The 16,110-nt window shown below is 35.1% G+C and overlaps 1 protein-coding gene across 1 annotated transcript in view; it reads left to right on the forward strand.

Moving 5' to 3' along the window:
• Window positions 1–5,788: 5,788 nt before the first annotated feature.
• The window catches only part of LOC132919061 (Krueppel homolog 1), a 35,019-nt gene continuing 24,697 nt past the window's right edge, over window positions 5,789–16,110 (forward strand). Inside the window, 3 exon segments of the mRNA XM_060980412.1 lie at window positions 5,789–6,343; window positions 6,560–7,543; window positions 10,579–10,656. Coding sequence (XP_060836395.1) covers window positions 6,860–7,543; window positions 10,579–10,656 — 762 coding nt within the window. The 5' untranslated portion in view covers window positions 5,789–6,343; window positions 6,560–6,859.

Here is a 16,110-nt window from a genome sequence, read left to right on the forward strand (position 1 = left end):
TTTTATGCATTCAAACAACAATTATCGTAATGGTAATGATAATAATAATTTAAGTGATCGCGTGTAAAATCCAAAAGCGGTCTATTATAATATTATTATTATATTTTTTATGCCGTCAAAAAACACAAAGTATGCATACCGAATAAGGCACCCGACGTCGTACATTTCTCTTCGTCCTCGCCGCTATATATAACGGTTATAAAGCGTAAATATTTATTGCGCTCCAAAGATAACACGCGAAAAAATTGTATAAATGAACCGTCATGTTATACGTTTATAGCGCGTTACTTTTACTATCAGCCATTATAATACCTACCTACCTGCCTACTTTTTATACTAAGAAAACTTTAGAAGTTTGTTCTAACGTCCAATTAAAAATAAATAATAATAATAGTACAGGCACGGAAAACCTATGTATATAGGTAGCATGCAAATTGTAAATTGTATATTCAATATTATTAATATTTTATTGTTCCGTAATAACTTTTAATAGTTTCGATAAAAATAAGTAATGCGAAAAAAAGAGATCAATAACCAGTTTTTATAAAAAAAAATATTTCTTATCTTATAATAATAATATGAGTATATCAGTATTATTGCAATTCAATTAAACATTGACGAGAAAAATAAGAATTAAAAATAAAAAATAGTGCAACAACCCGCAATCTCAGAATGTTTATCAAAAACATAATATCGTGAAAAATTAATTTTAGTGACATAAATTTACATATCATCTATTTTTTTAAATATAGACTGTGTATAGTTATTTTGATATTAATAATTTTTTTTTATTATTATTAATTATTTATAACTTAATCAAGTTATAAATATGTCAACACAACCATTAGTTAATTATTACATTGTATTATTTACTGTTTAATTGATAGAGATAGGTCATGTAAAGTATGAATTATTAAAAAATAACATTCGGTTAAAATATAATATTTTTAAATCTTGTTAAAAATAAATAAATTGATTTTTAAAATATATTTTAATAATTAAATTGTTTCGTTTGGAATTTGGTTCTTGTCATGACGTGGTTGAATCAATCTTCCAAGACTATTATGATAGTTATGTGTTTCATTAAAAGTCGTAATTACAATACATTTTTGTCTACTAGACTATAAGTATATATTGTTTTAAAAACGCAACGAATTACAAACTTAAAATTGTTAAAACATAAATGTTAATTATTATCATGTAAAAATACTTGTCGTATTATGTTTGGATGAGATCGTTTGCGTGCGATTGTGTTTAATGCATTGACTAAACGTTTTTATAATATAAAAGTTGTATATTAAGTCTCTAGTATAATATAATTACATAAACATAATGTACGATATACCTACCTCAACTCATAACGTCATAAATTTCCTTTACAGATTTTAAATAATTAAACTTTTACCGTTAAAACAAAAAACAACAACGTAAACATATTAATATTATCGCGATAATTAAATAACAATGACACCCTTTTCATTTTACCTTTCGTTATAAAAATTATACATTAAACGACGTTAAAATCTATCATAATTATACGGCGACTCCATATAAAGTGGACCGAAATATATGACCACGTCATCGTCGCCACGACATAAAACACTGCGATAGGTGTATAAATATACGAGTTTGTACGCGCGAAAAATTGATTGTGCGACGTTGTGTCGGGACTCGCGCGCTCGACGGTCGTGACCGGCCGGTGTGTTTAATTAGCGCCGTCGTCGAAATTAAAAAGAATAAATAGGGTTGCCTCGCGGATAGGGGCAAACGTTTTTTAAGGGGTGGGTCAGGCGTAACTGACGTGCAGCTGGACGTCCGTGTGCGTGCGTGCTTACGCGCTCGCGAACGTTGCCTTGTAATATTATACGCGTAGGTATACCTATAATACCTGACGCACCTGGTCCGCGAGGGATAATAATATCATAATATAATATAATATTATAATAAATCGCGATATTCCACCGACGGGTTTGACGGGGTGAGTAGCACGCGTCGCCGTAGTGTCCGCGACAAGAAAACAAAAAGCCGCGAAGGGATTGTTGCCCCGAGGTCATAATTATTGTATGATATTATACATAATGCCGGGCTATAACGGCGCGACGACCTTTTTTCTCTCCTCTTCGCCACTCTCGCACAATGTCTCTCTCGTTAAACAATGCTGTAAATGTTTTCGTTATATATACTATTTTTTTTTTTTTCATTTACGTCCGCGGACAACAAAAGATCGCGGGTCATCATCGCGGCCGACCCGCGACGACTTGTACAATATCACATATTATATTATTATGCGCTTGCACATCAGCTGCGCTCGCGATGCCCGCGAATTTATTCATAAATGTCCGCGGGCCAGCTGCACCCGGCAACGGTCTCCCGGCACCCCCCCTCAAGGGGCGACCAGCCGCCGGTTGACCCTTTGACCGAAAACGGGACACGGCACGGCAATACATCGTATATAAGTATATAATACCTACGCCTAACCTATACCGTTCGTGTATCCCGCGAGCGAATCCCTCTTCGCGGCAGTCGCCCGAAAACAATAATAATAATATAATAAGTACTCGGTCGGTTTTTTATTATTATTATTTACGTGCGTATAAATAGGCACGCGCTCGTTCCATCGCACGGCGTATAGAAATACTCGTTGTTGTTATTATTAATGGCCATTGATGGTCATCCCTTTTTTCCGTCGGATTAGACGTCGCATGTTTGCCACGCACCTGGCGACGGACTTTTCCCGTTTTATACGCGCGTCTATAACATAATATATTGTTGTACGCGAGTTACGCGATGAAAGTATTACGATTTATGTTTATGAACACGAGTACGACTTACTGATTGGCTAATATTTTACAATAAATAACATAACATTTCATATATTATACATAGTTATATATAGTTATATATACCTACTTATATATATTAAGTATATTTATAATTGCGATCATTTTAATATTTTTTAACAAACAGATACATTTTTTATAGTTTATTACTTTATTATTACTTACAAGTGATGTTCATTGAACTGATTTATGTATATATAAAAAATAAAAACAGTTTAAGTACTAACATTTTTAAACACAATTTGTTTCCTGCAGTCTGAGTCCTGAGACACACAAATGTCGTGGAGTGCTCTATTTAACGCGCCAACGGTGCAATTAATGATTTCTTAAACCGTTTTAGAGGTTAAATAAACTAGCAATATATGTTCTTACGATAACAATTTTTATTCAGCGATAAAGGAACAATAGTTTCCTGTAGATATTATTTGTTTTTTTACTTTTACTAGAGATAAATAATCTGATACGTACTAGTAATCTTCAAAGCAAAGTTCACTTGTTGGCTATTATTTAACCTTAAAAAAAAAATAATACAATTTTTCTATTTATATATTCTTACTCTGTAAATCAAAAATTTAAATTATGATGCATACTGCAATAATTGTACGTCATATTTTATAAAAATTACCTATTCATTTATTTATCTGTTTAACCGTTTAACCACTTATGTTAAGTTCAAACAACCGGAATTCGTGTGTTTACACTCAACGATTTTTAAATATTTGGGTTGAAAATTTAAAATGACTTAATTATAATGTGTATCAAATATCAAGTACTTATACCCACCGTTATCATTTGCATTGTTTACCCTAAAAGGAATGTTAAAAGCAAGCGATTCAGTAATATTTGCGGGAAAATTATATGTATATAGAATATACATATAATCTATTGAATGTTTGGGGTTTTCATTTTTAATTCAACTTGTCTGTGGATTTAAATACTCAAAATAGTTATTATAATAGAATTGTATGCTATGACAATTTAATAAACCGTATGATGAAAAGAATATTAAGATATATTATTCTATTTATTTTTGTCAATAGGCGTATACTAGAATAAAAAAAATAAAAATGACTAATAGGTTAGATGAATTTTTAAATAACATTATGAATAAAATAAAACTATACTGAGCTTGAGCTTATTATTATGTGGAATTACGGTATAGTTATTTTATAAACATATATATACATAATATAATACATTATAAACGTAAAATGAATAATTACCATATATTTTTATTTGAAGTGATAATTATATTACACATTTTTATTCGAAAAGTTATATCAACAAGCATTTCAGGAAAAAATCTTTGAACCCGATAGTTGGATAACAAACGTTGCAGTAATTTTATCAGAAATGCATTACAATGCACACTACACAAATGCATAATTAATAATATTTATTATATTTTATTCCTACATATTTTATAATTATATATTTCAAAAACCCGGAAACTGCTTCAAGGCACTTAGCTTGTTTTTAGGTCAGGTATAAAAATAAAAATTAACATGTTATTACTGTATTTTTATGTTATTATGTTATTAGCAAGTATTTGTATTTATATTTTCTTTTTAACGATATTTGTTATTCAATTTCATTCGTGGACGTGTGCCACGCAGCTATATTAGTTTAGGTGATCAACCAATCGACGTTTATATAAAGATGATTTTTTGCATAAAGTTTTTACTCGACATACAATACAATTATAATTAGCTTTTTATTTTCGTTTCAAACATAACTAACAAGTAAAAACCAAACGTGAATATTATCGTTATGGTTCAATCGAGTGAGTTTTGTCCCCGGCACGATTACCCGTTCATAAGTGCATAACAATAAGTATAAGACAATATAAAATGTGAATTCGATGAGTTTGTGTTAATGTTTGTATACATCTACATATTATTTAGTTTTTTTACTCGCACAATCTTGTATTTATCTTATTATTGCGTTGCCTGCTTTTATAGGTAACATCGTAACATTATAATTTATATAATATCGAAAGTTTCCACGCGTAATTTAATTGTATAGTTTTTGTATCAAAACGGCAGTCACAACGATATCTTCCGGGCTAAATACGAAACGCATCAACCCTTTCGGTGCGGAAGGGTTAAATTCGGGAAGGGTGTCCGTAAGGCGGCGCCACCGGACGGCGACAAAACGTTCAGAACAAACGAAAACGAGTTTTGACGCTGGGAAAGTTTACTAAAATCTAAACCAAAAAAAATTGAACAAAACGATTTTAGCGAACATTAAGTTACAAACTTACGAAAAACGATCGTACGTGCATACTAAGTCACGTCGGGGTGTATGAAGTTTTATATATATAATATACACCTAATATTATTTTATAATGTAATATAAGATTATTTTATTACGAAATTATTATTATTCTTCCGTCCCACTAGTCGAAACGTGTTCAAACGTAAGCCTCGATACAACCGAACGACCAAAATATTATTATTACACAAAATATATAATTTGTACGCAAAACCGCGTAGTATAAATCCCGTTCGTATATTTTTTTACGTTATAGTAAATTATTTTAGAGTACAACTTATTGTAACGAAATAAATCGTAGAAATAATTTTCGGACGTTCGCGTGGCGACGTGCACACATATACCTATAATATATTATTATACACTTATACGGTGCACGTTTTTTTTTTTTTTATTATTTATATTATTGTTATTATTATATTATAATAGTAGCGTGTCGCGTCGGGCGCGAAGACGGTGTGAAAGGAAACGGAAAAACCGTGCAGCGCGTTGTGGGCGGGCGGCGTGGGGAGCGGAAAAAAGGCACTGGGTCGGCTGCGGCTGGGGCGGGAAAACGAAAAACGAAAAAATAAGAACAAGGGTAGAATGGAGGGAAAACCGTACACCCTCCCGTCGCTTCTTCGCCGCAGTCATCGTCGTCGTCGTCGTCGGCGGGGGTGGGACGAGCGACCGAGAGAAGAGAGAGCGCTAGGGGCGGACGCCGGCGCAGAAATACGCACGTAAGGAAAACGTCTGGCGGTGTACCGCGCGCTCTTCCTAAGAGGGAAAACCCGACCCCTATAGCGCCGCGGCGCGCACCGGCCGTAGAAAAGGACGGCGCGCGGCGGCCGGCACACGCTACCGACAGGGACGGCGATATGTCCGCGACTCCAAGACATCTTGGCCGCGTATCTCCTCAGTCGCGCCGCGACGCCGACACAAGACGCCGCCACCGCCGCCGCCGTCGCTCTTACCACCGCCGCCGCCGCCGCCGCCGACGCGAGTGCACACACACACACACACACATACACACGCGCGCGCTCAGTTCGCCGCGCTCGTACAGCCGACGTTTTTCCGGCCCGGCGTCTTGAGACGTCGCTCAGTCTCAAGACTACTCCGGCGTCGCGAACACCTTAGGTGCCCGACTACCGACACAGGCGTACGCGCACGCACATACATCTCAGCGACACTCGGCGATACCGCAAGTGTCGCGAACGCAGCCCGCAATATTTCTCAATATTTTACGCACGGTTCGTCGACAATAATATTATAACATAATAATAATATGGTTTATATTACCTAATAATTTATTTTACGATAAATTTTCGAATTCGTCCGGCGTTCGTAGTTTTTATTTCCAAACGAAAATATATTACGGAGTTTTAAGACACGTTTTTTTTTTTTTTTTTTTTTTTTAATTTTTATTCTCGAGTTTTCAATTTTTTTTTTATTTTTTTGTTTTACAGATTCGAAAGAAAAAAATTACGTTTTCTATTTTTGCAATCGCGTAGTCGTACAAATCGAGTGAATTGCTTCCGGACGGATTTTACGCGCGTCATGTGCAACTACTACTGCAGTCACTACTACGGCTACCACTACCGCTGCCACTACTGCGTCTGACCATCATCGTTTGGACACGCGAGCGAACAGAGAGTACGAATATATCATCGAATTGTTTTACATCAGTCAAGACGATCTCTTCGGTCCCGCTGGATCTTCGCGCCTCGCCCGGCCACGAACACCTGCAGGGCGACGACGACGACGAAATGTCGGCGGACATACAGCAACAACAGCAGTCCGTGTTGTTGCAAAGGCCGGTGTTCAAGATGAACCCGGCTGCGGATTTCTGGCAGCAACAACGGCAACAGTACCAGCAGCAGCAACAACTCCAGCAGCAACAACAGCAACAGCAGCAACAGCAGCAGCAGCAGCAACAGCAACAGCAACAGCAACAGCAGCAGCAGCAGCAGCAGCAGCAACAGCAGCAGCAGCAGGCGGTTGACGCTTCGCCGTCGCCGCAACCTCAGGCGGCGCCACCGCCGCCCACGCTGCAAGTCAACCATGACCAGCAGCAAGTGCCGTCGTCTCTCGTCGTTGTCGGACAACAACAACAGCAGCAGACGCCGAACAACGTACAGGTGACTGCCGACGAGGCGATCGCCATGGTCGCTCAACAAGTCGCACAACACCAACAACGACAGCAACAACAACAGACGCAGAACGCCGAGATGACCGACGACACAGACGTAATCGTCGGACAACCGTCGCCGGCGGCAATCCGCGCGGCCGTCCAGCAACAGCAGCAGCAGGACTCGACGTCAGCCGTCGGACTGGCCGGACAACCGGCGGTCCCCGGCGACCCGTCCGTATCGGTCGTCATCAACCAGAACAATTCGCTCGTACTGAGCGACCCGAAAATGATGACCGAAAAATTGGTCAGCGAACTACAGGTGAGTCGATTTTATTTCCACGCTTAATCTATTCCACTTTAACAATTATTAATATAAAAAAATTAATAAATAACTCGTTTTCCCATTACAATAACAATTTATTTATCCACAAGTGTTTTTATCCAGTTTTTTTTTTATATTCTAATGCGAAATTGGATTTCAAAATAAATAAAATAAACAAAGTGATATAAAAAAAATAACGTGCGAGGTTTTACTTTTTCTGACAGGGAATATATTTTCCGCCGTAAAACTATATACATTTTTTTAATGATATATAATACTCCCTTTATTTCAAAAATAATATGATTTAAAAAATAAAAATTTACAAACTACAAATTCAATTTTTCTAACTAAAAATCGTTAGGTAGATTCATATTTGTAGGATAATACGCTAATACGTTTCAATTAAAATAAATTATAAGTAGAACAAAATTATCATGCCCGACAAAATGAAATTAAACGAATGAAATAAAATAATATCACTAAAAAAATATATTGATGAAAAATATTTTTTCATAGTTAAAATAATAGTTTTTTTGTAGTTTTCAAAATATTTTTAAAAGTAACAATCAAAATATTATTATTATAATGTATGCTATTGAATTTTATTTTAAACTTTGAAAAAAAATATTTTCTATAAAAACTTCAATGAATAAAATGTTAAACTAAATTTCCCGTTTTATTTCAAAGTAAAATTTGTATTTATTGTTGATAATATTACATATAATATTTATTTTAAAATATATCAGATAAAAATTAGTTTCAAAAAAAATATTATTTTTAAGTAAAAAAAGCCTGCACGTGTACTTGGGTTGCAATAAGTAGAAAAAACACATATTTATTTTTAAAATTAAATTATACCGAGGTAAAAAAATAAATGCACTGAAATAATATTAATACAAAACAGATTGTTGGCATAATATCAAATAGAAAGAGTTGATGACGGCCAATAAAAAAAACGTAATTAAAAGCGACATATAGGTGTAAAAATAATGATAGGCGAAAGCCGAAGATATTATATTTAATTTTGTTGCTTAACCGAAATTATTCAAAATAATTAATACTTAAATGAGTTAAATGCACACAATATAAAATATAAATATCCTATAATTTTCTCAATTATATTAATATACAATATTTCTTCTAAATTAAAATTAATTATAATTCTTTATGAATAAAATATTTATTTTATTGGTATAAATGTATAGATATTCAAATAGGTTCAATATGTTTCGCTGAGAATGACATCAATCTATAGTAAACTATTTAAATAAAGTTACAATATATAAAATATGTACTATTAAAATTTAAAAAATTAAATCTTTAAAATTATACTAAAATATTGACAGTTAATGTTATTATTCTTATAAACATTGTTATTTTATGTAAGTTAAATTTATTTTTATGTTTTTTTATCATCTAAAAATATTTTTATGTTCGATCAGAAGGTAAAATTTTAAAGTTTTCTATTTCATTGAATCGAAATTGTATGAATTAATAATTGTCTACTCTTAGCTAATAACTAATATGTATATACATTAAATGGCGTGCCAAACATAGATTGTTGGCTTCATTCCTCTTGAAAAGTTTCAAATTAAAAAATTAAAGCATACCGAGATAATTTTTTTTCTAATTGTACAGTAGGTACAGTAACGAAAAATAGCAAATAAACTAATTAAGCATTAAAAGTATATTTTAAAACATAACTATAAACTTACAAGTAAAATGCACTGTTGACCAAATTACAGAATAAAGTTAAAAATAATAATTAAAAACGAATAAATACAAAAATAAATGACCATGTTTAATGAGAAAAATTAGTATGTTTAATTGTGAAATTGAAGTTCACGACTGGACACGGTACACGAATGTGCCGTGGTCATTGTTGCCCAAACTGCCGCGGGGGTAGTTTTTTTCTCGAATGTCTAACCTTATAAAAACCGGTCGACCGGCTTGAGCACGGGCTACACAACCGGATGGTCGCCAGGAGGTGTTGCGCAACACGCGCGACCCCTATTAACATGTAGGGTATTTCGAAATGGGGTAGCCCTTAGTAGTTTATTTTTTGTATTTTTGGGGTGCCGACTGGCCATTTGAGCTGCTGTCGTTCTTTCGGTTTCGTCACAATATTTAAAGTCTGCAAGAAAAACTCATATTATCGTAAATAATAATAATAATTACAATCTTTATGCTATAGAAAGAATAATATAATATTGAGAATAATTGTAGTTTTAAATTTTGAATGGAAGGGGAGGAAACCGCCAAAGGCCGAAAGTTTGCCTACGAAAAAATAGGAGTAACTCGCGCGGTAAAAAATGTGGGTGGGTGAGTGTATGGACAATATAGAGGAGGAGGACATAAGGAAACTCGGTTTAAGGACGAAGGAGCAAAAGGAAACGGAAAGGACCTGCGCGTTACTGCCGGTGAACTACTGTGTGCGGTGGCGCGCTCTTCGCTCCAAGCTTTTTGCCGCTGATACCGACACCGAACCGTAGTGACCACGTGAACACAACACGAATCACAACCCCTTTGGCCGATTTGAAGCCAAATAACATGTGTCTGAAAAACGTATTAAAAAAAAAATAATAATAAAATATATGGATAATTATTATAAATATAAAAAATTCATAATATTATAGAGCAGTAATATTAACTGCCAACAACAATTTTCAATAGCCAGAATAAAATTATGTACTTACCACGTCAAATCAGTATAAAATAATACTAATAATATATTAATATAAAATAATATAACAATATCCAAAAAAAAAAAAAATTCAAGTTCATAAAATAAGAAAAATTGTATTAATTTAGGATATTATTATTATCGATTAAAATACCAAATAATAACCGAGTCGTGATTATCCAATAACTTTAGTACTCTGTAAGCTGTACTATGTGGTTGATCCTATACATACAAATATGTTGTTACTAATAATATAATGTGTTTTCGTTTGACTCTAACCAAAGAAAAAAGATACATTTGTGTATTATTATTTTTTTAATGCTGCTTATTGTGGATTCACCATGTGCAGAACCGATCGATATCAGACCGCACTCTTGAAGAATGCTGGTCCACTCTTCAGCGAGTCAGCTGGAACGTCTTTCGTTCAGTACGCTATATTTTTACATATAACAATTTTATAATCATAGTATTCTACATAGTATTATTTTGAACTTTAATTTTGTTTATGGTTTTATTTCGAACGAATAGCGTGTGTTTTATGCGTGTGTATGTGTGGAATTTTTGTTTGGTTATTATTATTATATCATTATTATTTTGCTCACTTTTCGCCTGCATGTTTTTATTACCCTCCTGAAAAGTCAAAATAGCTTTTTATTGTAATACGACTGAAATTTGTTTACTGCACGTTCCTTTCGATATTATTTTTGTGTGCCATACAACACATCATATAGGTATTGTTTATTTGTATATAACCTATACCAGTCAAGAGGGGGTGGAGTGAGAACACTAAAAATATACCAAGAAAAATACCGTATTACAAAAGTCTCCGGGTCACGCGACCGTTCTACCTACGGACGTCTCCTGTCAATACACACTCACACACAAATACCCTTTGCAGGCAATCGTGTGGAAAAAATCAAACTGCTCATTTGACTATATCACGAGAAAACATATTATTTACCTACAAACGATATATTATATACACATATACACATATAATATGTGTGTATCGTAGCACGCCCATATTATATTGTATTTTAATATTATTATTATACTTTTTTTAAATTTCTTTTGAATTTAACAATTAGACGATTTTCAGTGAAAATAAAAAAAAAACCGCTCACCGAACAATACAAAATCGTTCGTCAATAATATACTACCTGAGATAAAGATCTTCGGGATAAAATATTCCATTTTTCTACTGTTACGTATATAGGATCGATGACCCTCTATAAGTTTTGCATAACGTCAATTAAAACCATTTTGTCGTAACAAAGGATAGATACTCCTTCTGTTTGGTAACTGCGGCCGCCGCCGTCGCCACCACTACTACCGCCGCGTCGTCATCTCGTCCTTATAGCTCCAATAGTCGTATGAAGTCCGATTGTGTTTTTGTATGTAAATATACATCCATCCGCTATCTTGATTCTGCCGTCCAAACTCAATTAATGAATTCTCCTTTTTTTTTACCTCTTCCCCTCCCCCATATAACCACTTCACTACGTCACGGTTTCCTCCGAGAAGACATGACGCTGACATGTGCCACGAACAAGGTTAATTAGAGCGATATACGAGCGCACTGGTGTATCTGTATAAAAGTCATTGAAAGTCCATCCACGGTGGTTCATCTTTAAAACCGTGAGAAAGTACCGTTAGCAGCTGTTAAAAAATTATTTTATTTTTTTTACCCGGTCCTTTTGTTTTATAAAACAAAAACCCCAGTTTGTTATCTTGCATACAGGGACAATCCGGTTTATTTTTTTTTCATTAACAAGAGGATTATAAAAAATTATATCTCTTACATACGGTATTACAACGGTTAAAATAAAAAAAAAAACACCACTAAAACGGTATTAAAATGTTTCTTTTTTTTTCGTTTAAATTTTATCTTATCTTAATTTTTTTATGTATATATGAATTAAATTAATCGAATTGGCTTCGTGTAAATACGACATGTAACGAATATCAAAATCAAATAGATAAATTACGAATATTAATAATTATTAATTACATTAAATTCATTCGATTCAAAATATGTTATCAGTTTAACCAGTAAAAGAATAGGAACTATATTTACTAGTAGGTATACATTAAAATATGTACTTCAGCAATTGTTGACTCATATTGTTCTCACAATAAACATCAAATGCTCAAAACTTATTTAAATTACTAAGGCAATTAGGGTAATAAATAATATTTATGATTCCCGCTGTTAATCGTTATGGATTTTAAATTAATTAATCGTTAATGTTAAATCTTTAAAAAAAAATATGTAACAATCAAGTTATTTATAGTATAAAGTTACTGGTCGTAGTATTATTTTAGATTATATAATGATATTGCTAATCTATTATGATCTATGTAATTATATTGAAAGATGCCAACTATAATTTTCGGCTTTCATTTTACCGGTCCATTTCGGCCGGTCGTGGATCGCCTACACCGGTCAGGTTTATATTATATTATATTTGAAGGCAAACGTTATGGAATAATATCGCAATTTTAATTAACTCCCGTCCGTGTAATAGCCTGATAAAATATTATTTAGCCATTTATTTACTATGCCTTTTGCTCCCATCGTGAAAACAATGATACGAGTAATACATTTTTTTAGTATTAAATTATTGTACCGACAGTAGTAAACGTGCATTCGAATCACGTCGGCTGGCGGAAGCCGACCCGTGAAGCGGTCCGAAATCCGAAGGCCTGATGGCGGCAGCGGTACGCGTAAACCTATTATTGTAAAACAATGAAAAATTGTATCGAACAAAAAAAATAAAATAAAATAATCGAAAATAATTAAAAAACTACTCAGAACACAATGCCTTAAAATCGCCGGACCGAGGAAACAACACCTAGCGATACTAATGGTGGATAGGGGGGTGCACCACAATGGCGGCAGTTCGGACCCGGCAATTTCATACGCAAATACTTAATAGTTATAATAATAACAACAACAATAATAATGATAATAATATTATAATGCAAGTAGTAAAACAAAACGAAAAACGTCGTCGAGGCTTCCGAAAGAAATAAATTCGAACGCGGCACGCGAGAAATACGAATGTGGCCATAAATAAAACGCCGGCACCGCGTTTATTTTTCTGCTAAGAAAATCCCGCGCGCGCGCATATTTTATAATAGTATATAAATAGGTACAACTATAGTATTGTCGAGCGGCCCCGGGGCGGACGGCGCCGCCCAACCCTCGAAAGTAAGAAAAAAAATTATTGTTATTATATACGATTTTGTAATCTGATTTCGTGGGCCAAAAACGCCACGTGCACGAACACCGTTGGCTTACACAAAACCGATCAAAATTAAATTTATCGTGTTTTACTCTGTCCCGCGTGTGTTAGCGTTTTTTCGATCGAATACTACTATATACTCGTACGACGGAGAAAAACAAATTCTAAAACTAAAAAACGTAAATTGAAAAAGCCGCGAGGCGCGCGTCGTTCGCGTTAAAACAAAAAGAAAAAAAGTACGATAACGAGCATCACCCACTCGATATAATATCACATAGGTACGCAATATAATATAATAATTTAGTGTTTTATTAGTACGGCGTATAACGACATCACTACGTATATTATTAATAAATAATAATTAAACATTATTATTATGATAATCTCGAATGGTTTGCGATCGTCGTCGTTCGGATTCGCCGCGAGGTCGTTAAACGTCTGGTGACGTATACGCGATGCGATAAAGAAAGAACACCAGTTATAATATACACACTCTAAAACACATGTGTACACACACTCACGCACTCACACACACACACACACACATACACACACACACACATACACATACACACACACACACGGCACATATGTAAAGTTCCCGACCTAAGTCAACGTTGGGTTAGGCTAATATCGACGTCGGCGGTGCCGGCGCGGCGTACAGTACTGTCTGCGTCTTCGTTCGTCCAACAACCGCGGGCGGCGTCTAACCGCGAATTCCGCGCCGTGATGATGTTATCGTCGCCGTGGCTTGCGAGATAAGCTAGTTTCACTACAATATCGTATTGACTTATTGCTATTATATTAAAGCCGTTCGAATTAAAAAAAAAAAAAGTCGTTTTGATGGTCCGTTGCAATTATCATGAAATACAACTGTTTAGACTTGCAGATCAAAGTGAGTAGTAATAATACTGCAATTATAGTTACGACTAGCGTGCACATATTTTTATATTTTTGCCGCCGGAGACGCGCTTACCGCACCGATTTAACTGGGTCAACCAGCCGCCGACGGGGTATGTTTGTTCTATACATTTTTTCTCTCGATTTTTTTATAATTTTTACTTTTATTTATTATTATTATTATTATAGTCGTTATTATTATTTACTCTTACGACCGAGTACCAACAACGTCTTCCACACACACACACGCCTACACACACTTCACAGTGCACACACAACAGTTGCGTCGGTCTCGCGCGTCGACATGTGGCTGACGGCGGCGTAGCGCACGTCCTACTCGCGTTTCCGTCGGGTGCACGATCGTCCCGTTAAATTTCTAAAACGGATTACGCTCAAACCGTTCACAGTTTATCAATAGAATTCGACTTTCATGATAATGATACGTTTGAGCCTCCCACCACGGACTCCTCTAAATAACGGACACCTCTGAATAATGGAAAAAATTTCAATGACCTCGAGCGTCCAATATTTTGAGATTTCTGTGTATTATATAGTCGTTGTACCGACCACCGGTAGAAATCAATCGGGTGCGAGACTGAGACGGTAGTCTACTTGTCTTCCGCGACGCGTCACAATTCGCCCAGATTCCTTCCGCGTCCTTGTCCGCTATTTTTAGACGATTTCTAATTATAATACGTTCGGCCAATCGTGAACCCGAATCCCTCCACTCGCTCGCTCACCATCCCGACTCTCTCGGAAACCCAAAAAACACACAGGACCCCCTACCAAGACGTTCGAACAGTATTTTTTTATGTTTATTTTTCGATTCGTCATCTTTTATTACTGTATATATACCGCGCACCTATACTTATATGTTCGTCCTCTGTGAGAATATTTACACTGACCAACCTCAACACGATAAGCGTTATCATCGAGCGGTGCGTTGACCCGAGTGATGGTCAGCTACATAATAGACATAAATACATAATATAGTATTTACGTCGTCGATGAATGACGACGTGACAGTGCGAGTCATGACTATAATTTAACCTCCTCGGCCTATTACCTATACATTCCGTGAATCTGAACGCCCGTGTTTGTTTTTATAGTATTGCAGTTATTGCGTTCGATATTAATCAATCAGAAGATTTCTTTATATTTTTTCCCGTCATAATAATCATTATTATTTCAGTACTGATACGCATCGCCGAAGGGGTTGATGGATTGTGTCTGTCTGTATAGTTCATTAGTGTTCATTAGTCGTGTTTGACGGGTTTCCGAAAGGGTTGTTTGTTTAAATTTTTTTCCCGTTACGACCATCACCTGGTGTTTTGAACCACCGTAGACATTATCTTATGTTGACCTTATGTCGACTACTGTAGTAATGGTATTGGGCGGTGGTGGTGGTGTTATTTTGCAGGTGATCATATAGTCACGCGGGGTATGTGTTTGTGTTCTACGGAAGACGTCACTGAGTACAGCGTAAATCAAAATTAATAATATTAAAATTAATTTCCATCCGTTATTTTTTAATTTTTTTTCTTCTGTTCTTTGTCTTATTTGCAATCCACGTCGACCGTCGTCGTCGTCGTCGTGTAAATGTTCGGATATCAGTCAAACGGCGTTCGGGCGCGCGAGAATAAAAAATAGTTTTTAATCATCGTCGGAATCCATAAAAATCACATCGGCTCCGTTAAGTGTTTGTAATGGATTTACCCCTTTTTACCACTATA

This window comes from Rhopalosiphum padi, chromosome 2 (genome assembly GCF_020882245.1).
Source record: "Rhopalosiphum padi isolate XX-2018 chromosome 2, ASM2088224v1, whole genome shotgun sequence".
Taxonomy (NCBI): Eukaryota; Metazoa; Arthropoda; class Insecta; order Hemiptera; family Aphididae; genus Rhopalosiphum; species Rhopalosiphum padi.